This window comes from Zingiber officinale, chromosome 2B (genome assembly GCF_018446385.1).
Source record: "Zingiber officinale cultivar Zhangliang chromosome 2B, Zo_v1.1, whole genome shotgun sequence".
Lineage (NCBI taxonomy): Eukaryota > Viridiplantae > Streptophyta > Magnoliopsida > Zingiberales > Zingiberaceae > Zingiber > Zingiber officinale.
Window position 1 is genome coordinate 17,401,905 of NC_055989.1, and position 27,530 is coordinate 17,429,434.

At 34.6% G+C, this 27,530-nt stretch overlaps 1 protein-coding gene across 1 annotated transcript in view; it reads left to right on the plus strand.

The window, feature by feature from the left end:
- LOC122045426 (nuclear pore complex protein NUP88-like) overlaps positions 1-25,085 on the plus strand; it is a 31,096-nt gene extending 6,011 nt beyond the window's left edge. The window contains exons 3-9 of the mRNA XM_042605649.1: positions 7,754-7,876; positions 9,564-9,708; positions 12,194-12,255; positions 12,454-12,670; positions 22,918-23,838; positions 24,236-24,485; positions 24,560-25,085. Coding sequence (XP_042461583.1) covers positions 7,754-7,876; positions 9,564-9,708; positions 12,194-12,255; positions 12,454-12,670; positions 22,918-23,838; positions 24,236-24,485; positions 24,560-24,816 — 1,975 coding nt within the window. The 3' untranslated portion in view covers positions 24,817-25,085. The remainder of the gene's footprint in view (positions 1-7,753; positions 7,877-9,563; positions 9,709-12,193; positions 12,256-12,453; positions 12,671-22,917; positions 23,839-24,235; positions 24,486-24,559) is intronic.
- Positions 25,086-27,530: the final 2,445 nt, after the last annotated feature.

Here is a 27,530-nt window from a genome sequence, read left to right on the forward strand (position 1 = left end):
CAAGTGCTGAAGTCAAGGGAACATAAGTTTACCACACCTAGTGCATCTCTATGGATAATGCCTTCCTTAATAGTTGTCATGTTGTTGGCGTCTCTATCATCATTTCAAACTTCTCGTTAGATTACAGAATGATCTTTAGTCACTCACATCAAGTTCTTGCTTCTTAATTACTTTGAGCGGATTATGATTGGTTATCAGTTTGCTTTTCTCTTGTCAACTACTTCCTATAAACCAGATTAGGGATTTTTCTCTCTTTACTAGAGATTTCGAGGGCTTTGACTTTTCCCTTTAGCTGTGACCTTTGGTTGTATTTGGGGTTAAGGCGGTTGTTTTGGTTGTAGTTGGGGTCAAGACATTTGAGAATGTTTCGATTGAGATGCAAACAATAGAAATTCAGGTCAAAAGATTTAACATCATCATCTTCCTTACCAATATCTTAGCTTGCTCTACTTCAATTTGTTTGGCAAGGAATTGAGTTCGTCATGATGGATATCTTGGTTCATCAAGTAATGAATTTTTGGCTTCAACAACTCTTCATTAATCCATTATTGAATTATTCTCATTCAGGACAAGGCCTATATTAAATGTGTCTACACCACTAGACTCTTATTCTGTTTCTTTCTATTATGACTTAATTTTAGCACTTAATATAATGAACATAGACTATTTTCTTTAAGTGATGATAAGAGAGGCAATTTTAGTGAATAAGTGAGGAAGTTATCAAAATGTCTTTCACAGCCGCATAATAATTATATTTGCCAAGAACTTATACTCAATTTTTTAGGGTTGATCCTTTATGTTGTAACTATTACTTAGCTGTAAGATAAATAAATGAACAAAATTAAAATGGTCTTCTATATGAGTAGATGATGCCTATTTATAAATCATTTTATATTTATCAATATCTAATTTATATGGATATGTGACTACAAAACATCATAAAAAAGCTATACTCCTTGAAGTAATTAACTCTCATTGATAGTTTAAACAACTAATTATCTATTTGATTGTAGTCTTGATATTAACTTTGAGGGACACTAGAAGATAATCATTTGTGGCTAGGTATGTCAATATTAATATTCCGAATTAAGATAAGAACCTAAAATAAACAAACATACATTATTATCAATATTAAAAATTTATTAAAAGAATTATGTGATGCTAAATGAATAATTTTTGTCATTTAGTTGTCTCATCAATATGATTATATAAACACAATTTTAATACGTGGTTGACGACTGTATTTGCTTCTCATGAATCAATTGGTTGAATGTTGCCCATTTGTGGTTTCTTGTCCATGCGGATCTTGTGGAGAACAATGTACAAAGCTTTATTGTCTCAAAAATCTATGCAATATAGTCCTAGAATCTAGTAGATCTAATAATTGGTTGGGCCACACCACCCTCAGTGCAGTATCAAGAAGTTTCTCAATTTTGGAAGTGAATATGTCCTTCAATTTGACTTTCTCCGGGGATGACTTTAAATGAGAAAGTTGCAAATTGAGTTACTTTTGGGTCATACAATCTTCTTTTCAATAAGTTTACTCATTAATTTTGAACCTGATGACAAGTATAAAGGAATTTTATTAATGATTGTCCTTTTTTTATTACCTTTACCATCGAGATTGCCATGCCCATCATCATCAAATCAATGTAGTGTGTTGTGGACGATGACCAGAACAATGTTAGACGATCTTGCTTTAACAACTCTCTCAAGGTTGACACCATTGTTAGTGACCACTGACATTATATGTTCTACTCTTATCTCTCAAATAATATTATCATTAAGTGGTATATATAAGATGTATCACTATATTTTGTAGTGACAATCAACAAATTTATGAAATATACTTGGGTAAAAATCAAAAGAGATCTCTCTTTTATTAGAATCGTCAAAACGACACTCCTTTTTCATTTATCATCAAAACAACGCCCCATCCCTTTTTAGCTCATTTTTGTTTATGAAAATACCCTTGTTTTTGGCACTATTGTAGCAGCTATAGGATCATAACTACTACATAGTTGTAGTAGCTATGAGATTGTAGCTGCTACACAATTGTAGCAGTTATGATCTCATAGTTGCTATACAGTTGTAGTAGCTACGGAACATAACTACTACAATCAAGGTATAGAGTGGCGTTCCATGCCGCTCGGCACAAATGGTTTTTACCTTTTCGTTAGGTGGGTGAAACCGGCAGAGAAGGTGTCTCCGTCTCGGCAGCGCAGGAGTAGAGAACGCATCCGACGGCGCCAGAATCATCAGGACGCTTCTGAAGGCGTCCCGCAATGCCTTCGGCACCGAAGGCGTCGCGGGACTCCTCCTGCAGCGCTGAAGGTGTCGCCGAAAGAGTCCGACGACCCTTCCGACGCCTCCAGACGCGTCCAGTGACCCTTTCGGCAGACGTGTCTCGTGACCTCAGACGCGTCCGACAACCCTTCTGGTGTCACCGGACACCCTTATTTAATTAATTTAAATAATTTATAAGGATGTGTGATATTTTGAAAAAGCTTTTATAAACCCTAATTAAATTATCCTAATAAAATATATAAAAAATATATTTAAAATTAAAATAAATTTTATTAATTATATTCTGAAATTTTAATTTTTAATGTTTTTAAATTTCATTTAATTTTTTTTAAAAAATATAATAATTCTTATTTATATTCTAATATATTTTTTTATCATTTTGTATTATTTTAAATTTCATTTAATTTTTTTTAAAAATTCTAAATTTTTAAAAAAAATTCTAATAAATTAGATTTATATTCTGATAATGTTTATTATTTTATAAATTTTTACTTGATATTTTTTTACTATTTCAAATATATATTATTTAATTAATAAATAAATAAATAAATAAATAGTTAATTTATATAATTATTATATATAAAGTAATATCTTGTATTAATTTATATACTTATTATTATAGATAGATCCATTTTAATTCGAGTTATTGATATATCAATTTTATTTAAATAAAACTATTTTTACGTATTTGTTCTATCAATATTAAGTTGCTCAATAATTGAGAACTTATATAAAATCAATATACAACTTATTTTTATATATACCATAAACATATTTATCTTATAATTATGATATATAAATAAAAAAAATACCGAAATCATATCGACACAGCACAATATGATACCGAAACCGTATCGTTCCTGTCTGAGACCGAAACTTCGGCACGGATCAAAATTTTAAACCTTGACTACAACTACACAATTGTAGCAGCTACGATCCCATAGCTGCTACAATTACATAGTTGTAGCAACTACGATCTCGCAGCTACTACAACTATGTAGCAACAATGATCCCATAACTGCTGCAATATAATGTTGACTAGTGTTGACCAAAGGTAAAGTGTCTATGTTGTAGCAGCTATGATTCATAGCCGTTACAACATAATGTTGACCAATGTGTGATCAGAGATGAAGTCTCCATATTATAACAACTATGGACTGTAGTTGCTATAACATGGTGTTACTAGGATTGATATAATTGAAGTATTCATGTTGTAGTAGCTATGAATCATAGCTACCACAACAACGCCGAACAAGGGTATTTTTGAAAACAAAAATGGGCAGAAGTGGGACATTGCTTTGATGATAAATAAAAAGGGGTGCCCTTTTGTTTTTTTTACCCAATATACTTTTTGTAGTATGGTTAAAAATTGATAATACCCATTCACATTAGTTGGGTTTAGCTATTACACATAAATGTAACCCCATTTTGATTTCGTTGCTTCTTGCACAATGGGATTTATGTCATGATCTTCTTTACTTGTTTGTTTAGGTATGGACTAACAATTACATATGTAGTCTGATTGTAGTCAGAGGTTGGATACCAAGATCAGACTATGTTGGCACCATTCTATAGTAGGATAGTATTGTATGCTGCATTAGGTAGAATTCAATTAAATAAAAACATTTGTCAATATCTACTTCTCCTTTGTGTAGCATTACCAATTCTGGTCTGCTTGTTAGCTTAGTCTAGGCAAGCTATCTGATTAATATCAACAATATATACCACACCCTATAAAAGGAAAGCAATGACCAATACTAGCTTGTGATGAGAGAACATGAATGCTCACACTCCTTCCCAATGTTGTTGCAACGGTTGAACCACTTTCACTAGCATTAGTTGAGCCACTTTTACTGACATAAATTGTGCCACAACTATGCCACATTTGTTGCTCATAGAATTATTCAATTCGAGAAACATGAAGAACAACTAAAAATTCTTGGTCATATTTGTGATAGGAGATTATACGAGTAAAATAAAATTTATGTGCTAGTGAGAACTCAGAGCAACTTCTTCTCCGTGATGACTACTTCACAACTTGCGAATATCTTCAAGCTAAGGAGCTCCTTTAAAGTTTAAACCTTATAATGATTCTGAATTAGTTTGCATGGACTATGACAAGTTGTGCAACAGCTCTGCAAGGATCACACAACTTAGAATATAGCTCCACGAGGATTTTCTTAATCTCGGGAATTGCATCATGAGGACCACAAGAACTCAATGAGTGTTTTCTTCAACTATCAAAGCACCTCTTGAGGGATGAAGTTTCAAATAATTTATGTAAGGAAGAAGTCACAAAATAACTCCTCCAGGCACACAATTGCCTCTTCTTCATTTCCTTCCTTCACGTTTAATTTGTTGTCGATACCATGTTGAAACATTCTAACACAATATCAAATTCCGTGGAGTTTATATCTTATCTACTAATGAAACCACTATGACATAACATTGAAACTATGCAAAGGAGATTATGCTTCTCACAACCCTACCTTTGAAACTAGAAACATCCATCACAACATAACAATTGACCAATCACTGAAATATAAGCTGGAACACCTGCTGGGATAATTCTTGAATCAGGCCGAGGGGACCACGAATCTACTCGCAACTTGGCCACCAAAATTATTGCAAAGGATAGCTAGCTGACATTTGTGCCTCAATGCAAGCATTAGTACCATCAGCTTTGCTTGCAATCCTATTACCTCTATACTTCATCAACTCTCTCCTAAGCATTGTTGGTTAAGGTAGTATCATTGTTTGCATGCTCAAATAACTATCATTGTTTGCATGCTCAAATAAGTACATAAGTGTTATTTTGCTTGCATGTGAATATAGTTATTTTCGTTTTTTTATACTTGTGTCTAATTTATAGTCTTTTTCTAGTTCATGCAACATGCTGGACATAAATAATGTCATCTTGAGGGTTAGTGTTTGAGGGATTAATATTAGGATTAATGGTGTAGCTAGTTTAGTCAATTATTGTCAAGTGTCTTGTGTATATCTTTGTAATGGTTATTCCATTCATAATATAATTATTTTATTTTTCCAAATTTTTACAAGGTTAAAGAAATACCTAGCTCATCAAAGTTCCAATAATTTTCGAGTTAATATTCATATGATTTTTCCAAATGGACAAATTAGAAGCAATATTTATATATTATTTATCCCATAAACAAAATTATTACTATAGATATTGTGGAAAATTATTATTATAGGGTTTGTGACAGTTAAGATGCATTGGTGTATCTTATGTGCACATACACACAAATAATATGTCTCAATAAATTTTTGTACTTGTCATTTCATATATAACATAGTCATTATATTAATATAAATCCATTAGATAAATTTAAATTTTTTGTTCTGATCCAAAGTTCCAATGTCTAGTCGGAAAAATACAATGCTAGTGTCAACTTGGATACTATATGCCAATATGAGGTGTTGCCAACACCTAATTACCAAAATTGTCACTCTCTTTGTGGTGACTACTACATAGTATGCTAAAATTGTAATTGTTCATCATTGTTGTCACCTCTTGTAAAGCAAATTCATTAATGTCGACCTGTGGTGATTTTTCTAGACTATGAAACAAGAAATTTTAGTTGTGCTGAGTGCCGAGATGCTAGGACATTTTAAATTTTGAGTCATCAATACAAAATTTATTTGATAATAATATACATGTAAATAAATATATGGATTTTTTTCATGAGAAATAGAAATTGCTAGTATTTTTACATTTTTGTTTATAATACCAAAATTAATATTATACTATAATTGTTTTTATAAATATTAAAATCATTAAAAATAATTAATCATAAAGTTTAATTTATGAAAAATTTTTATATGTGATTTTCAGATATTTGAAAAATATTTTATCATTATTGATAGTATTAATCCAAAATATCTAACTAAATGACATTAATGAAGAATTAAAAAAATTGTTATGACATATGTCAAATTTTATCTTTTAAGATAACTTGCTAAGGAATAAATATGTGAGAATTCCTTCTGAATAAATATGGATTTGACTTTTGCCAATTCGATTAATAATTTTGATGCTAAATTGCCATGCTATTCCACCTATTGATCCACTGGGGCTACTTGATTAATCTCGATATTAATTTTGCAAATATGAATTATTAGGAATAATTTGGATTTGATGATAAAAGATATAGTTCCAAATAATTTCAAAGATGTCATTGCTATTGACGCACAACTCATTATTACTGTTAGATAATCTTGCTGTGAATGGTCTGCCTCAGTTTTCACCTTCCATCTTGGGGTTTTGTTTCTTTATTATTTTATATTGAATTCTCCTTTAAGAACAAAAATATAAAAGCCAACTACTTGGATAAGTTATTAGGTGTATAATTTGTTAGCCTTTTGCATAGGTTCAAACCTATCTGTAGCAATATTGAGTCTTCCAGTCCAACTATATCCAAGATGGCTTGTGCAAGTAGAATGATATAGCCATGAGGATATTTCTCGATATTTGAATTCTTTAGGTGCTCTTATGGTGTCCTTGAATCATGACATTAGAGACTTGCATGACTGATGCTTTTTACTTAATTTTAAAAATGCAGAAATATACTTAAGAGTATTTGACTGAGTATCTATGGAGTTGTGATTGTTATTCTTGATAGTCGATAGCATAGAGTGATTGCTCAATTAGAACAGTAGAGATATAATTCTGAGTTGAGGGATAGTGATATCAAATTGCTTCTGGTCTATACTAGAAATGTGCTTCATTTCATTGTTGGTGACAAACAAAGTTCATGATTGCCATCAGATAATTCTATGCCAAAAGTTGGTCTCCAATGTTGGGAAAGTCTGTGCTCCTTTTCTGAAATCAAGTCACCTTATGTTTTGAGGTTATGGTTTCTTTTATTATTGCACAATATGTTGCAAAGTCTTTCTATTAGATAGGAAAGCTATCATGCTTGCCATGCCTACTGCGATACCTTACGTGAGTGCCAAGTTCCTAGACAAATGCTCTCCTAAAGTTGGATTGAAGCACCATTGTATTACCTATACTGTCCTGGACACCTAGGTATGTGCCTGGTGCCATTAATGACAGGATAGAATATCTAAATGAAAGAGAAAGATGCAATCTGAAAATCAAATCATTGTACTTATCTTTAACTTATTGGATTGTTTGTAGTAGTTTGTTTTGACATCTCACTTATAAGTCTGTGATGAACATATTTTCCCTTGGTTAAAATTTTGACCTTTTGGATTAATTTGGTGTACACAATGATATGGTGGTTAAACTAGGAAAGTCTCCTACGATCAATAAACATGCACATTTGCTATTCTCTTCATTCCCATTTTTAATATATTTTTGTTCTTGAAACTTATAAATGAGTTTTGCATTGAGTCATGTTAGTTATTACAATCTAAACTCTGAACTACCCAAATTAATGGTGTTTGTTAATGTTTCAAACAGGACAGACTCTGTTGCTGCACAACTATTTTGTGGCCTAAACAATGGCCTACAAATTTTACAAGTATCCTGGCATCCATACAGCAGTTGTCACATAGGCATTTTATCATCAGATTCTATCTTCAGGTAAGTATAAACTTAATAAATATCTAAAGTTAGTTTCTTGTGTGATGAATCTAACAGCTATACAATCTAACTGCTGCATAATCTAGCTGCTGTTATTGTCATGTTGTGGTAGTTAAACTGCACTGTTATTCACTAATTCTGTATTACCGTCTTAGTTATTTATCGTGATATCAAAATTAATCTTGATGGATCTAGGCATCTAGCAATTCATAATCAAGAAACTTTCTGCTTCTTTTATTGTCTTTTAATATTGCATCTCCAGCACATAAACCAAGCTTCTAAATAGCTTGTGCCCACTTATTCATGTAATTGTTCAAGTTTGTTTGATGTCTATAACTAGGCATGTTGGATTTTACTGCATGGTTTAAAAGAAAAGGAGCATACTAGAACGTTTAAAATCTCAAACCATATTGGTGAACTATATGATTTGGGTACCATATGTTCACGCCCTAGTATGATTTTGATAATAATAATAAATTTATTCTATCATTTATATCAAATAAATTTACCTAATCCTAATTTATTTATCATAAATTATATAAGCTAAGTTGTAAATCATATAACAAATTATATAACAAATAAATGTGTACAATCTTGGCAATGGGAGATACAACACCAAAACTTAAAGTCGTGATTTGGAAGTTTGAAAAAGGCTTATATACTACATAATGAATACGACGAATTTTAAGGGGTGATATTGAACATACAAGAGAGGCTCTCTTAGCCTTTCATTTAGAATAAATTCATATACTAACATCTACTCTTGATTAAAGCAGAAACCCACTAGTGATTCTAGGTTTTTGTGATGAATTCTTGGCAACAACTCAATATCACGCTTGAATTCAAGTGCACCTTGTGCTGATCCTTGATATGCCCTCCTGATTTCAACTGTTTATCTACGTGGAAGCATTCCTCTTAGACAAGGGAGTTGGGTAAAAGAATTTCATTTTTAGAGTGTTTTCTTTATAGATGTTTGGCATATGATACTCAACAATTACCATTCCGTAACCTCTAGAACCAATCTCATTGGACGCCAAAAAGTTATTAATGCATCTTTTAAGTTCCTCAAAAGAGAACCATCTTTCTCCCTTTCAATCGTGGTGCTCCATTCCTTTCATCTCCGTTGTGTCATAGGAGGAGGAGGAGTATGAGGTTAAGGACAAGGCGGACAAGGCGGACAAGGCAAAGGAACATGCGAATAAAGGTGGAGGAACAGTAGTAAGAGGTAAATGGCAAACCTCAAAGAAGTCTCATTGTGTAGCCGGTTCTCACAATTGTGCCCTTGCTGGCGTGATGTTTGCCTGTTGCCTTCACACACCATGTTGCTGTCAACCAACAATGTGACATAAGCTAGGCATGCAAGATTTAGATCATTGAATTAGATTGGGCGATGTTAAGACGGTTGGGTTTTTTTCCTCTTGGTTATTTTCTATAGCCAGTGTTGTGTTAATCGTAGAACTGTTTCTTTTTTAACTTGCCATTTCAATTCTATGAACTCACTTTGCTCTATTTCGATAAACTTGGTCGGTAGAGATGTCCTTCTTCAAAGTTCCTTAAATTACAATGAGCTTGTGAGTGTACAATAGAAGTCATTTCTATTCTATGCTGCAGATGCTTCTTTTATTTGAAATTCTGATGCTATATGGTCATATTGCTGCTATCAGAAATGTTAAATTTTTATGCCCAGGCTTTTCAATTTGTCATGTGACGTGGAACATCCAGAGCAAGAATATTATCTTCAACCTACTGAACCTGGAAGATGCCAAAGTGCTGCATCATTCTGCCCTATGGCATTCTCATTCGGAGGTGAACATTTGTGGGATAGATTTTCTGTGAGTATTATCATGAACTTGATTCCAGAAACTGTGATATATTTCTTTTCTTTTGGTAGATTTACATCTATTATGGATGCAATTTGTTGTCTGAATTATATCATCATTGTCATCACATGCCCATGCCTAGTGTGGAAAGCCTTAGCCCCTAGAATGAAACTAGATGCTTTCCCTCAACAAGGTGAACATCAAACAAACAACTCATCTAGGTAGCCTTGTGTACCCTTAAATATGACTTACTTTATTACAAAGTAATTTGATCTAAATAAAAACAGACCATGTTAGAAAATACATTAATCCTATAAAATAAACTATTCATGTCGTAAATTATATTTTATTCTATTTATACTTTTTTGGGAAAAAAAAGTTCCATCTTTTGTAGAATACATACCCTGTTTTGCTTGTCTTATGAGTTTATATTATTGTAGAGGATATAAAAGAGACCCCTATCCCATATTACATTCAAACGATAATTCAGTTTCTTTGATGGACATTACTTCTTATCTCACTGGATTGCTAATAGAGGCACTTAACCCCATGAGAGCCGCCTTAAATTCACAAATCTATCTCATGTCGCAGTTCATGGTATCAGAGTCCAGTTTCATTCTAGTCCATACCTAAGACCATCATGTTGCGTTGCTGCCCATCTCTGAGACTCCCCCCATGACAAAACCAACACTATCAATATAATAGATCATGATATTTGATCATATAACTAGTAACGTGTATAGACAAATCAAATAGCATTACAAATATTATGTAACTCATCTATCGTGCCTAGAAACAATAATAATGATGATGATCCATCAATTGTACTTATGTAAATGATGTAATTTCACACAACATGCAAATGACTTTATCTTGATCTATGTGACCAACACTATACCCAAGGAAAATGGCAATAAAACATCCTAAACAATCATCCCTATTGCTTCAATCAACACCTAAACAAGAGAAAAAACATCCTAAGTGGACTTGACAATCAGAAATTTAATCTAGATGGAAAAGCTCTATCTTGATGGCCTCATGAAGTTAGAGACACAATTCGTCTTGTTGCTAGATTGTGGAGTCACAAGTCCTAGAAAATCCTTGATGTCACTCTCGAATCTCCAGTCTCATATTACATTGTGTTGCCCATTGTCTCATTGCCTAACCATTCACCATTTTTATGTTGAAGTTGACTCCATGACTTAGTTTAGTATATTGCAAGCCAATATTTGGTTCTCTTCACACGACCTCATCCTTCTAGTCTATGTTACTTGGATTTGGATACAATAATTTGACACAGATATGGATCCAAGACATTATTTCTTTCAAAGTGAAGACAAACGAACTTCTTAGAAAAGAATCCAAATTTAGGACACGGGTCTTTATAGTGAAAATAAATTTGTTAGTTTAATCTATCTAATAATTTCTTAATATATAACCTAATAGATAAGATAATTAATCTCTTATGAAATAGGTATTGATAATCTATTCTAAGATTACATATTTTATGAAATAATTCAATTGTTACTAAATAGGTAATTTTCCTGGTTTTTGCTCATTCTTATTACAAAATCCATTTTAAGAATTAATTTGTAAGATAATGTCCTAATTTATAAATACTATTAGTATCTAAAATATATACTACAAAAAATAAAAAAAGATAAAAAAGATAATGACATGAACAATTCATGAGGTATAAGCGATTAATTATTAAAAAGATACAATAAAGGAATTAACATGAAGATTCAATTAAGGAATTAGTGAATTAACTGATCAAGAAATGCACTGAAGGAGGATGGAAGCAGAGCTTAGTCTATAAGAGGAGCATGACATTACATAATATTGTTCATAGAATATAAACATTTCAATAAGTAAAAAATGAGTAAAGTAGATAACTGTCTAAATATTTATAATTAGAATGAGTATGGAAAAAAAGGTGATGCAGTGCTGATAATTATCTTCTTAATAAGACATTCAAACTAAGATGCCAACTAAAGGGTTTGTAGGCCTCTCTGCAACTGCACCACCAATTCAAAGTCATATTTTCTGCTGTCAGTGTAATGAAGTATACAAAGGAATCATTTGGAGTACCGATCTCTTCATGTCAGATTGAGACTCATCACAATATGGATATGGTCATCTGGACAATGTCAGGGAGTGATGACCCTATGATTATGAAAACTGGTTAAAAGTGGGTAGAATTTTAACTACATTGTTTAAATTTAAAAATTATATAAATATAAAAATTTATTTTTATATTTATTATCAAAAGGCCGAGGTCGCAAAAAATAAAAAAGAACTTCCAATAGTCTGCTTATATATTTATATATACATATATACTGATTAGATAACATTACCCATTGTATCTATATGTAATATGCTTTTTTACTTCCACTTATTAAATCTTTAAACTTATCTTTTGCTTTGGGTTGAGAAGTAACAATTTTTGTCTACACTTTCTATCCCGTGTGTCCTTAAAAGCACTATTCTCATGCAGGTGTTTTTTGTTTTTAGTGATGGCTCAGTTTTTGTCCTCTGTCCAATCGTTCCTTTTGGAAGGTAACTTAGAACATTTTATGTTGTTATTTATTTTTAATTTCTTTGTTTATCATACTATGATGATCTAATTGGGACAAGAAGTATCTGTGCTCATTAAGTAGAAATTTGATGGATCAAAAGATTAAAATGTGAATCCATTGGTGATGAAACATTGATGAGAAAGCTGACTCAAAATGCATTTGATGTTGATTTTTGCAGTTCCTGTCGTCGGTCACATATTGAAGAGATTCAGAGTGACATTACTATGTTTGGTTTGAACCCTTCGTATTCGGAATCTGTTTGCAATGCCCATCTGGCCATTGATTGGTTAGAAGCTACATATCCTGAGCTAAAGGGTCATTTAGTTGAGGGAGACAACACATTGGTCTTGGTGGCTCATCCTTATGCTCCAATAGATGCTTCACTTTCCTTGCAGGCACGTTCCGAGAACTTGCTTGAGATTACCTTTGAGTGTACTGTACTTCAGTGCTACATTTTTTTTTTAAAGATAGACAAATTAACTTGATTCTGGAATATATGTGGAGCACGTAAAGTAATTTCTTCTGGAATCTAGTATAGTGTGACTGCATTAGAATGCAACTATCTTCTAACCAATTTTTTTTTACTAATTGAGCAATTTAATTAGAAGTAACATAGGTATTTGATGCGTAACTTATATGTTTATGTTTGAAATTTGAATAGTTGTAGCTCAAAACTAGGACACATTTTTTTTCTCATCTCTTGAATTTCTTGTGCTTTTGGGATATCATGACTTAGCTTACTATTGTTGCCTTTTTCTCTAAACCATACATTTCTAGTGCTTTTGGTTTAAAAGAATAGTTATTCTATTTATTATGAATTCCTATTAAATAATAATTTATATGTTTAGAGAAGTGTCCATACCCCTCAGAATGCAGTGTTAGTGAGTGTAATTAGAGATGAAAAGAATGTCTATTTCTTATTGAAGAGGAGACATATTTATATACAAACTAGGACCCATATTAGGAAACTCTAATTAGGCTAATTTACAATTAGCCTAATTAACACATATATATTAACTAATTTGTACCAACAATATGGTAATTATTATATACATATATAGTAACTAATATATACAAATATGGTAACTAATATATATGATAATACTCCCCTTAGATATTAATCATACCCAATTTGTTACAGAGATAATCAACCCAAACCCCATTTAAAGTTTTTGTGAAAATACCCCCGAGTTGTTCTCTAGTCTTCATATATCCGGTAGAAATCATGTTTTGTTGAATTTTCTCACGAACAAAATGACAATCAATTTCAATGTACTTAGTTCACTCATGAAACACAACATTCGATGTAATATGAAGAGAAATTTGATTATCATACCGCAGTTTAGCTAGTACTGAAATTTTAAGTTCTACTTCAGTCAAGAGTTGATATATTCATATTATCTCACACACAAACTGTGTCATAGTCCTATATTTCCATGAAACTAAATTTCCTCCAACCAAAATACAATAACCTGAGGTAGATCTTTTATCCATTTTAGAACCTGCCCAATCTGTATCTGAAAAACATTCAATATATGTGTGCCTATGATTTTTATATATGATACCCCTTCCGGTGTTCCCTTAAAGGAACACAAAATTTGTTCTAATGCTGTCCAATGATGAACGGTTGGAGATAACATAAACAACACTAATCGAATATGCAATATCTAGACGAGTTACGGTAAGGTAATTTAACTTTCCAACTAACGTTCGATATCTCTCAGGATGTTTAAATAGTTCCTCATTTCCTGTGAGATACATCTTCTGAGTCATTAGAGCGAGCACTACAAGATTTTGCCCCCAATTTTCCTATCTTAGTTAATAAGTTGAGGATATATTTTCTCTGAGATAGAAATATACCTTTTTTACTCCTTATAATTTCAACACCCAAGAAATATTTTAGCACTCCTAGATCTTTCGTATGGAACTGAGTATGAATGAAAGATTTAAGAGATGAGATCCTCGTAGCATCACTTCCAGTGATAACAATATCATCTACATATACAACTAAGGCTGCGTTTGGTAGCCTGTAATCTACCTTGTAATGTAATCCAGATTACATTACAAAGTCGATTATTTTGTTTGGTTTGATTTAAAACTTGTAATGTAATGTAATCTGGATTACAAAAGGTAGTGAAGATTTGTAATCTGGATTACAAAGCAAATGCTATGTAATCCGATTACATTACGAGGTCATTGTTTCACCAAAGTTTAAATGCCGAATATACCCCTGTCTGTTGTCGACCGCTGCCCGCCACCGGCCGCCGCCGGTTGCCTCCCGCCGCCGCCGGTCGCCTCCCGCCGCCGCCGGTCGCCTCCCGCCGCCGCCGCCGCCGCCAATTTGGTCAGAGCCGTACTACTGCCCGCCTCCGCCTGCGCCACCGCCGCCATATTTACATAGTGGGGTCGCCGGCCAACCTGTACCCGTATGATTCGTGGCTGCCGCAAACTCCGGCAGAGATGTGGCGACCGCCGATAGAGGTCACAGGATATTTTTGTCATTTTATAATAATATGAATTACATTCCTTATAAAAAATAATGGACACCAAACAAAAGAATGTAATCACCTTTGTAATCAAAGATTACATACATTACATTACCAAACGTAGTAATGTAATCAAGATTACATTACATTACATTACAAATTTGATTACATTACAAGCTAGATTACATTACACCCAACCAAACGTAGCCTTACTGCTGACTACTTGTCAAACACAGAATGATCTGACTTGCTTTTCGTCATACAAAATCTTTGAACAATCTGACTAAATTTTCCAAACCAAGCACGAGGACTTTGTTTTAACACATACAAAGATTTTCGAAGACGACAAACTTGCCCTGACTCCCCCTGAATAATAAAATTAGGAGGTTGTTCCATATACACCTCTTCCTGAAGATCACCATGAAGAAAAATATTCTTGATATCAGGTTGATGTAAAGACCAATGATGGATAGCGGCTATTGAAATAAATAATCGAACAGATATTAGCTTTGCAATAGGAGAAAATGTGTTAGAATAATCCAGCCCATAGGTCTGAGCATAGCCTTTAGCAACAAGACGAGCTTTTAATCTAGCAACTGACCCATTCGGATTGACTTTAACTGCGAATACCCATTTGCATCCAATAGTCCGTTTCCCTGAAGGTAGATTAACTAAGTCCCAAGTGTCATTGTCATCTAAAGCATTCATCTCCTCTATCATTGTATCTTTCCAACTAGGATAAGATATGGCCTCACTCATAGTCTTAGGAATAGAAATAGAATCAAGTGAAGCAATAAAAGAATAAGAAGAAGACAAGCCATTATAAGAAACAAAAGTAGGATAAGTACACTGTCATTTACCTTTGCGTAACACAATAGGAAGATCATCATTTGGGACTGGATCTGATGATGAAGTAGTAGGTGCAGGATATGAATCTAAAGGGTGACGCCTGGAGTAGGTTGGCATAACAGGAGGTTTGACAGGGGCTGGTTTCGGAACAAGTGCGGAGAGTGTGATAGAATACATCAACAAATCCTCCTCCTTTTGATGAGTCAGAATAGGTGAGGATGGGAAATAAGGTTTGTCTTCCATGAAGGTAACATCAATTGAGGTAAGATATTTGTTAATACTAGGACAATAACACCTATAACATTTTTGAAGTCGAGAATAACCAAGGAAAATACATTTCAAAGACTTGAAATCTAATTTAGTGACATGTGGACGAACATCTTGAACAAAATAAGTGCTACCAAATATCCTAGGGCTAATAGGAAACGACGACTTATTGGGAAAAAAGATTTTACAAGGGATCTCACCATGAAGAACAGAGAATGACATGTAGTTAATGAGAAAACATACTGTAGAAACTGCATCAGCTCAGAAAGATTTGGGAACATTCATTTGAAATAGAAGGACCCGTGCAATTGCAAGAAGATGTCTATGTTTTTTTCGTTCAACTACACCATTTTGGGATGGGGTGTCAACACAAGATGTTTCAAGAAGCATGCCATTCTAACCCATATAAGACTGGAATAAACTAGACATATACTCCTTAGCATTATCACTTCGCTTAGTATGGATGGATGTATTAAACTGAGTTTTAATTTTGGCACAAAAGACACAAAACAGAGAAAATAACTCAGAACGATTTTTCATTAAATATAACCAGGTTACATGAGAGTAATCATCAACAAAAGTAACAAAATACCTAAAACCAGGATTAGATAAGACAGGACAAGGACCCCAAATATCGGAATGAATTAATTCAAAAGGAGCAGTAGCACGTTTATTTACGGACTCAAACTAAGACAGTGATGCTTTGCAAACTGACACGACTCATAATCTAATGAAGACGCCTTACCATATTGTGGACCAAGCTTTTTGAGCAAAGATAAATGCATCAAAAGAAGGGAGCACAGCTACAATATCGTGGGCAAGAAGAAGAAGACTGAAGAGAAGATTGTTGCGGGTGCTAGGAAGGGCGGTCGGATCTCTCCTTCTAGTCCGAAGAAGATGTCAATCGGTAGGATGGATGTGAGCTGCGATATGTGGAGACGTGGAGACTTCTCTTCTAACTCAAAGATAGAAGAAGAGACCCTTAGCTTCGAACCCGGCGGATGAAGATGGTTAGAGATGATCCTTCCGGCAGTGGTAGTGGTACTGGACGACGAGAAGAAGTAGTGTCGTGGCTGTCACGACAAGAAATGATCACAATCAAGAAACTAGGAGGTTGGTACCGACAAGCTTCAAGCCCCTGATCCTAGCAATGACGGCTAGGGCTTAGCCGCACAAGTATATGGCAAAGTCAGCAACGAGGAGGGAGGAGGCAAAGGACGGGATCTGCATAGGCATTGGTGACGGACACGGAGATGGAGACTTGGTGTTGAGGCGGTAGCATATGGGACGGAGGCCTGCAACCTTGGTAGCCTTCACGATGGCGCGAGACGATGGCGCGAGGTGATGGCGCGTGATCGGGAAAGCCAGATGGTGGCTAGTGGCTGATCATGAGGACGACAGAGCAGCGATAGCAGCCGATTGTTTGTCGTGATGCCTATTGGTCGCACGACGAACAGAGCACCTGCGAATGAGAAATGACGGAGAAAGAAGAAAAAGAAAAGAAACCTAATTTCGACGGGAGAGGAGATAGAATCCTAATTTAATTTTTATGGTTATGATACCATGTAATTAGAGATGAAAAGAATATCTATTTCTTATTGAAGAGTAGACATATTTATATACAAACTAGGACTCATATTAGGAAACTATAATTAGGCTGATTTACAATTAGCCTAATTAATACATATATATTAACTAATTTGTACCAAGAATATGGTAATTATTATATACATATATTATAACTAATATATATAAATATGGTAACTAATATATATATAGATAATAGTGAGGAATATTTTCTTCATTAGACTGAAAGGGAAAGTTTATAAGAATATATAACTCATTGTACTCTATGGATTAGAGTGTTGAGGTGTTAGAAAACAAGTATAAAAAAGTTAATGTAGGGTTAGGAATGCATGCTAAGATTTTTTGTAAAATAAATTCTATAGTTTAAAGATCTGATTCTATTATAGTGCAAGATACAAGGGGTAGAAGGATAAAAAATATTAGTGAATGAAATTTAAAATGCAATTAATTTGAATATTACTAGGGAAATTGCCTTGAATAGAGTAAATGAGGGATAAGATTTATAGTTGACCCCAAGGTTTACAATTTCAACTCATGCCGAGATTTCGGTCCTGGACTGGAACGATACGGTTTCAGTATCGTATCGTGCCGTGCCGATATAGTTTCGGTATTTTTTAAATATAAAATATATTAATTAAAAATTAAATTATTTAACATAAATATTTAAAAAATAAACAAAATAAACAATAATCTTTTGAAAAAGGAAAAGATATGAAAGTAGATAAATAAATAAATAAAAATTTTATTATAATTTTTAAATTAAAATAAATGAAATATAAAATTATTTAGATAATTTTATTAGGGTTTAATAAAGTTTCTTTAGATTATCTTCACCATAACTAGGAGTTAATTAAAAAAATAACCTAAGTTTAATTAAAAAAAATTTGAAATCTGACACCACTTACGAGCCCGCACGACTTCGGTGTTGTTGCAGGGTTGCGCTACCAACCATAGCCGCGGGGATTGCATGACTCCTCGGTGCGACCACGTTGGTCGTGCGACCCCTCTACAGTGACCGTAGGGTTGCACGATGCCTCCACGGCGGCAACAGAAGGATTATGCGGCCTCTCCGCTATTGTTGCAGGGTCGAGCGACCCCTCTACTGTGACCATGGGGTTGTGCAACATGTCGCACCTATCGTGGGTCTGGTGCCGAGGTCGTACCGTTGCCGGTCGCTGAGCGGAACGAGACGTTTCGCCTGTTTCGACCGTTTTGGCACGACACTTTAAACCATGGTTGACCCTAAATAGCGAGGGCAAACATGGCGTAATAAAAATAACAAACACAACATGCAAAAAAAATCATTATCAAGTATTTGGTTACTAGCAAATGATTCACAAATTAAAAATCTATTTGTGGCCAAATCAAATGCAACTTGTTGGTACAATCATGTTTCAAGTTGCTCGTGAACAATCAATATGTTTTGATTAGTAGGCAAAGGTTTATGTTTGCCTTAAGTTCTCAAGTCAATATGTGTCAAATAGGTTAGGTTGACTACTTGAAAATTGGGGAATTGCGACGAGTGTTGATATTAGAGAAATCCAACAAGTGTTGGCAGTGGGCGAAGTCCTAGCAGGTCACGTGTTGACCGAATGCATGGTAAGTGGAAGTCTCGGTAAGTCAATGTTGACTAGATGCTTAGTAAACAATGTCATGGAGGTAAGGTCTCTTGGCAAGTGAAACTTTTAGTTGATTAAGGTTGTTCAAGATCTAGTAGACAAGGTGTAGGATCGTTACGCATATGGGGGGGTGAATCACGTGGTTTTTAAAAATCTATTTTTTTCGGTTTTTAACGCGAGTACGCAGCAGAATAAAATAAAGCAGAAATTGAAAAACACAAATAGACGAGGAGTTACTTGATTCGGAGCCTTCGACAACTCCTACTCCAAGACCCACGATCCCTCGGACCGTATCGACGGGCAATCCACTAAAAACCTCTTCCGGAACCGTCAGAAAAGGGAATCAAATACAAGTACGGAAAACTAGGAAAGTGTAACAGCCTACACTTTCCTTTTGCAAGTATGAAAAATGTACAGTAATATTAAATCGTTACCAACACTTTTGGAGTGTAGAGTCTGACTGGGCTTGTGTGTTGGTGTCGGTCTACAGGTCGCGGTCGGATGTCTCGGAGTTGCAGTGCAACAACAGAGCATAAGAGTTGTTGAAGTTCGTATGCAAGTTGTGTCGAAGCTGCTCAAACAGGGCTTATATAGGCTGTTGAAGGCGCCTCCAGCTTTGTCTGAGGCGGCTCCAACAACAACCTTTATCCCTTTATCTTCGGAAACGATAAGCAACGCGGACTGCGGCCTCTATCCGTTTGAGGGCGTCTTCCAGGCACTCCGAGGCACTTCCGCGCCAAGCTCCAGGTCGCCTTCAACCATATGGAAGGTGACTCCGCTCTTTTCCGTGCGGGTCTTCGGTCAAGGCATCCGAGGCGCCTCCAATCGCTCAGGAGGCGTCTCGAGCACTATCCACCTGAGTTTCTTGTTCATTTTTGCTTTTGCAAAACACATTAGTCCAAAAACAAAGTGTAACTTACAAAACAAAGTTAACACAATAATAACATAGCATTATTAATTAGATCTTGTCTGTCAAGACCAGGATCTAGTCATGGTCTCAGTTTAGGTATCCAAAATAGACCTAAACCGGGCCTGCGCTAAAGTCCCTAATTGGGACTTGTCCTCACTACAACACTCTCCTCCAGTGACTTACCTTAGTTACCATGCAGAATCACTTAACTCTACTTTGGACTATCAGGTCTTCCCGCCAGTTGTTAGGTTCGTAGACTCAACTGGACTTCAGCCCGCGGATCCAGCCGGACTTTCCGTCAGACATCGGTTCACTCTTTGATCTATCTGGATTTTTACTCTAGCTATTAGGTCCTCTAGACTTAGTTGGATTTCAACCTGGTGTCAGACCAGTCAAGTCCTACACACTTAGTAGAAAGATTAGATCATAACACATCTAACTTTAGTCCATTTGTCGTTCGTATCATTGGTGTCAACTGCACTAACACAAGGAAGTCTTGGAGGTGTGACCTCTTAGAAGGAAAGTCTAAGTGAGATGAGAATCTACTAGGGACTTGGACTTTGATTTTGGGTAAACCTTGACTTAGAAAATAACCCAGTCTTAGAGTTAGTCATAGTCGATGATCCACTCAACTGAAGGCTTGGTTTAGTGGACTTGTAAATGAGTCCACTAGGCAGCCGACCTAGGCTCCTACTAGCGAACAAAATGTTTTTGTTTGTTGTCGAGTCAACTGCTAATCCAACACAAATGCTAGAAGATCGTTGATTTGCTAGAAGATCATTTGACTCACGTATCCATTGGTAGACCGAAGGCTAATGCAGTCATGAAAACAGTTGGCTGGTTTAAGTCAACAACAAGCTGTTGGCAGAACATGAAGGCTATGAAGAAGCTTGGAAGGGTTTTGAAGGCTAATAAACTGCAACTTAAGTGAATAAAATGGAGTGAAAGTAGTGCTAAGAAAAGCTTTGCTTTGTGTATTTGTTGTTGTTTCACTTATACTATGTTATTCTTGTTGTTGTAAGGAAAGTTATATGAGGAGAAGAAGAGATAGAAGGGACTCAAACCATGTAAAAGAGGAGTGTTTCGGGTTTAAAATGAAGTGAAAGAAGTGCTAAGAAACACTCTGCTTTGTGTATTTATTGTTGTTTCACTTATATTATTGTTCTTCTTGCTCTTGTTGTATGGAAGGTTACATGAGGGACTGAAACCATGTATAAGAGGAGTGCTTATATTGCTCATGGTTTAAAATTCCGTATCGTACCAGGCGAAACGGATGAAATTTGTTATTCCACTTGCTGCCCAACATCGGCACCGTAAGCCACAGCGGGGTCGTCAAGGTGTCGTGATGGGTCGTGAAGGCACTGCGATGGGTCGCAGAGGCATTGCGATCTCGCATTTTTTTATATAATTATTTTTTTATATTTTTAAAAAAATTTAATATTTAAATCAAAATTTTTATTTGTAATTCAAATATTTTATATTTTAAAAAATATTGAAACCATATTGACATAGTACGATATGATACCGAAACTGAATCGTTCCGGTCTGAAACCGAAACATCGATACTTGTCGAAATTTTAAACCATGATATTGCTTGAGTTTGTTATTTGTGTTTTGAAATATCCCCTACATAACTAACTTTTATTATAGACTCAAGTGAGTAATCTTTCAGACTCCCCTCTAGCTTTACCAACCCATCCAACAATTGCAACCTTAAATGACCTTATTTCAACATTTGCAACGAATATCAAAATATAAAATATAGTATAAAAAAACCCATAAAATATTATGTTAAACATAATTGTAATTGGACTTTGTTGATTCAGATGTTAATCATGGTTTCGGATGTATTTATGCCATTTTTATTTAATTATTACTTATGGGTACTTGGTATGGTCATTTGCATGCAATCAAATGCTAGTTAATATTTTTTTTCCCCAAAAATCTCTCCGGTTTTTATCTTCCTAATTTCTTTTCAGGTTTTCAGGTAAAAGATCAGTTTCACATTTGTTTCTCTCCCTAGTCTGTATTGTTTTTGTAGATCTCTACTTATAGGTTTTACATTCAAACCATTATAATTTTGTAAAACATGGCATAATGAATTATAACTAGTAATTAACAGTGGATAGAATGTGGTTTATTGATTTGCTAGAGAAATCATCTTATACATGGAGTCTCTATCCCCTTTTGTATTCATATCAAATATGACACTCAGATACTAACACTTTGAGTAGATAGTTACACATTTTTTTGGTCACGTAGAAAATTTTTAGAAATACCTGTGTCACACATTAGAATCTGGCCCTTTATCGGATACTCATCCCCAAGCCCTACTATCATAGGTGAAATCCAAACCAAAATGATACTTTGAAGCTGTAATTTTCCAAATCGAAATGGAACCAAAACCAAAATTAATGATAATGGCATGGCAAGCAAACACAAGAAACATAGCTGGTTTATTATGGTGTGAAGCTAATTTCATTGTCCTACCCTGGTGCCTACTTATGAAATCACTGTTGCCAAGGATATTATTTGAACCCTATATAAAATTTTCTTTTATTTTGACTCTTGTCCTTATCTTGTTCGTCAACTGAATAGTACAAATGAAAGTATGACAACTACACTTTTTATTCAGAAATGTGGCTTAAAGGTAGTGTCTGTTAGAAGTTCCATATTTGTTTGAGAATTGATCCTATTAACATTTGAAACTACAAAACCGCATGCTAGTCTTGATAACTATAATACTTGTGCCCCTTTGTCACTACCATTAGCTCATCAAGTTTAATATTAGTACTTTTGCATCTATCTTCTTCATGACATCGAATATCATTACTATAAGGTTTTCAACTTTTTTTCTTCCAATTATGATTTCGTGTAAAAATGCCTTTTGACTACCATAACATTATTCAGTCTTGATAATCCAGGGACCTCTTACTAAAGTTTATCTCCGTGAGGGAAATACCAATTCTGAGGTGGACAGTGCAATTGGCGAAGGCAGGGTAGTTGGCTTCCTTTACAAATCTGTAGGCAAAGATTCTGTTCTTATAATTTCTTGGAGTAGCGGTCAGTTGCAGATTGATGCACTTGCAGATGAAGTCCAACCGCAGTGGAATATTGACGCTTCTCCTCACATTTATCTTGATTCAAATGGTCATATAAAGGGCATTGCTATGATATGTGAACCTAGTCCAAGAGAAATTCTCAATGAAAAGCTTTGTCTTCCATTGTCTAATATCTCTGCTACAGATAAAACCAACCTGGGACATCCTCCTCATCTAGTACGGCTTGCTATTGTTGACTTAGCACTGCCAATGAATGTGTTACATTGTCTTCCTTTGTCTTTATTTCCTGACCCACTACTGACTCATCGATTTTATTGTCTTCATGGTGGGGGAATAGATTTGATTGCTCTGCAATTCCTGCCATTCACTGATCTGGACCCTGGTACAAATGTGATTGGAAAGCCTCCTTCAGTGTACCCTATTATAGATACATGTAGCAGTAAATCTTGCTCAACCGTTTTTGGTTTCGCCCCAATCGCTGATTTGTACGGACACTCTCAGATTGTTAGCTTACTGTCCTCATATGAGTTTGTTGTGCTAGAAATGGAGGCTTGGGATGAACTTCTGCACTTTCATTATGATGATGATGGAAAATCAAATGCCAATGTGGAAGGTCATATCCCTGATATCTTAAGCAAACGAGTTCTCACTGGGTCAAAGGCCATTCCTGTTCCTTCTTCAACAAGTCTCCGAACATTAAATGCTGATTCAATAGATGGGCGAGCAACTCTTCACCATTATATTAAACTTTTCCGTGAGAATTATGTAGAATATGGACATAAGGTATTGTGATGCTTAGCATTATTAGAGAAAATATTATTTCTCAGCTTTTCTGCTTTCTAATTCTATACACAAATTCAGGTTGGGCATTAACCAGTTTAGGTGAGAAATGATCATTTACCTATAAAATTTTCTTCTTAACTCAATCGTAATTAAAAAAAATAAATCTACTTTTCTGTTATCTGGGCATAAGTTTCTTATAAATAGATGGGCATCTTAAATAAATATATTTGTACTTAATTCACATGGAATAGTTAGCTGAATCTTTTTTTCGTATTGATTCATAAAGGATTGCTTATTGTATGTGTTGCATATTTAATTTCAAGTTTCTTACAAACATAAAGTTGTTGACTTTGTTTATATGAACCTGTGATTTTTCCATCATGTTTTGTCTGCTCAGGTCTATATTGAGCTCAAAGAACACTCTGGCTATCTGCATAAAGTTCTCAAGGAACAGCACAAACGCTTGAGTGAAGCAAAACAGTCTATTGCGAATGCTGAGTCCAAAGAAGCAGATATAAAGAACAGGATTGTTCGCGCTTTCAAAGTCTATGAGCTTTTGGATCAGCGTTTACAAAATTTCAGAAGCTTACCTGGAGCAAACAAAAAGCCATTGACACGGGCAGAAAGTGAATTCAAGGCCGAACTCGGTATGCGAAACCCCATAAGTAAAGATGCTGACTTGCATTCCATCAAGTAACATATTTCCTTTGCTTCTTTACAGATAGGTTCGCGGAGGTAGAGTTGGATGCCTTACATTCTGCTATTCAAGCTTTGAGTGCGAGGCTAAAGAGATTCTATCAATCTTCTCCTGCTAGTGCAGGAAATGCGATGAGGCAACCGGCAAAGAGTCGCAAGAATGTGTCAGACCAGCAGTTGCTACAATTGAGATCATCCCTTGAAAGGCTCTCGCTTCTGAACAAGGAAAACATAAAGAATCTAAAACAAATAGAAGGTGCGCAAAAGAATCTGGAAAAGTAGTACAATTTTGTGCGCATAACACAACATTATCATGCATCTATAACTTGGATCACTGTCTATTTCAACACGGTACATCCCATAAGATGGTAGAGGAACTTGAGAACACTTACCAACTCTAAGCATAAATTTAATTTAAGTTGTCACTGATAAAATTTACAAAAGTGACCGATTCTCTATTGATTGATTCCTTATCTTTGTAAAAGTAGCAATGTATTCAACCACAAACATATACTGAATCACTAAGTCAAAGTTGCCAAATATTCAAATCATTCGCTTTGTCCCTCCGCATTCGCTCGTGCCTATCAAATCGATTGTTACAATGTAACAATTGGATCAGATACTATATATCAGCACAATAATGTCTCAAATTTATTAAAAAATTTGATTTGTGTTTAAATAATTATTGCTCTTAATATGACATATGGAAATGATATTTAAGGGTATGAATATAATCAGGAAAATTAAACAAGCATATAAAATTTATTTTTAGGTCATTTCGAGTTTTCTAAATCTATTAGTCGATTTCGTCTAAAATCATTAAAATCTAGATAGCTCGAAATGATATAGAAATAGAACTTCTATGCTTATCAAACTTTATGGATTTATCAATCAATTTTGACTAAAATCGATTGAAACTTAAATAGCTTGAAATGACATAGAGGTAGATTTTATATGTCCATCTATATTTATATCCTTAAATATCATTTTTCATACTTCATATTAAGAGCATCAATTTTTTTTTTTAACATGAATTAAATTTTTAATTGATTGATAATTGATTCAAAAGTGTTCATTAGTATAGTAGTGTCCCGATTGATTGGGAGGGATAAAAACGGAATTAGATATGTGACTTGGTTATTTTGAAACTTATCTATATGATTTAGATATTCGACAACTTCAACTACGTGGTTCAATATTTTGCGGAACATATAAACAACCTTAAGGGACCAAAAATAGATGATAAAGTATTCCAATACTGCTCTCATGAAGAGGGCAAGCAACCTCAAGTCTAACGAGGAGAGTTGTAACCTAATTCTTGCATCCAATTCAGACCACAATTGAGTTTGATCAACCATTCTTGGTTCAACTGATACATGACCAAATGAGTTTCCATCTGAACTAAATTTTAGTCCCATAAGAACTGAGTCAAAAATCTACACGACAGAATCAACTCAATAAAATCTCAGACAACCAATCAATTATGTATCGAAATGTCGAAATCAATTCAGTTTATTGATTTCATAAAATTCATGAACTAAATGTGAGAAAATAGCTTTTTTTCCCAAAATTCTGAATATTTCGTACGTCATTTTTTTATATCTTAAGCCTAATATTAGTTTTCAATAATCAAATTAGCAATCCAAAAGACGTAAAAGGTGAAACTTGTCACCCTATCAATGGAAGAGAGTAAATCAATATTCGAGTATGTCCTCGTATAGGAGCAGGGACGGAACCAAGGAGGGCTCAATTTTTTAGCTTAAGAGGTGTATAGGATATAAGAATAGGGGGAAAGAGAAACGCATGAGAGGTAATGACATCTCCCTTCAACATATACATATATATTTTTCGTCCCTTCAATATGAAATTCTTACGGAGGATATTTTTTTACTGATTTCATCGGACCGAATTTCATCAGACTTCTTGTATTAATTACGCCTAATCAATGAACTGGAATCTACTCTACGGCAGGGGCAGGGCAGCATCGGAGGCTGCCGGTCGTCCATCACCCACCATCATCGAAGGCTTCGTCGGAGGTGGCAATAATATAAGCTCGCAAGTCAATGTATTGAAACTAGAGCATTTAATTGAATGTTAGCTCATATGATTTTATGATCGTTAAAATGAATTTTGATCCAAATTCACCGTTCAAAAATATTTAAATCAAACTCATTCTTTATAACTTTTAGTGTAATCGTACTCTCAATATGGATTAGAATATTAAATTTCAGACACCGTAGATTAAGTTCATTGTATCGTAATGAGGCTGTCGACGGTCCACGTAGAAATTGATTGATAATATAACAACAAGCAATGGACCCCAAAAGGGGCCATTAAAGTTGTGAAATTCTTAAAAACCCATCTGATTTTCCAAAGGTGCACTTGTTTTTCATTTTAACCCTCCTGCTAACCAATACAGTATACTTGTTTTTCATTTTAACCCTCCCGTTAACCAATATACTATTACATTCCAATGACAATATCACTGCCGTGCTATATTTTAAAAGTTAACAAGTGAGGTTAATTTTCAAAACACACTATCAAAATGATGTTGATGTTAACTACTATAGATAGTGGTGTTGATTTTTAAAAATAATATCATAGTTATATTCATCTTTAAAAATTAACATCCTGATCACTTAGGATGATCTAGTGACTAACACATGAGGTGAAATATGAGGTTCAAATCTAGATAAAATCGAGATAAATATCTTCCTTATATGCTAGTCACTATTCCAAACTCTAGTAGTCACCCATGATTTATCTCTTCTGTGTTGATGCTGAGACGGATTGGCATGGACACTGGGGGTGAACGTATTCACCTTTTATCACAATTTGAAAATTAACACCATGTCTTTAGAGTTTTGATGTCATAATAGGACATTCAGATTATCACTTAGGTATCCGTGATTTGATCCCAGCTATGACGTATTTATAGGAAATTTTTCTCTAAATGGAAGATGTAATCAAAAGATATTGAGCTTCTGAACTGACGC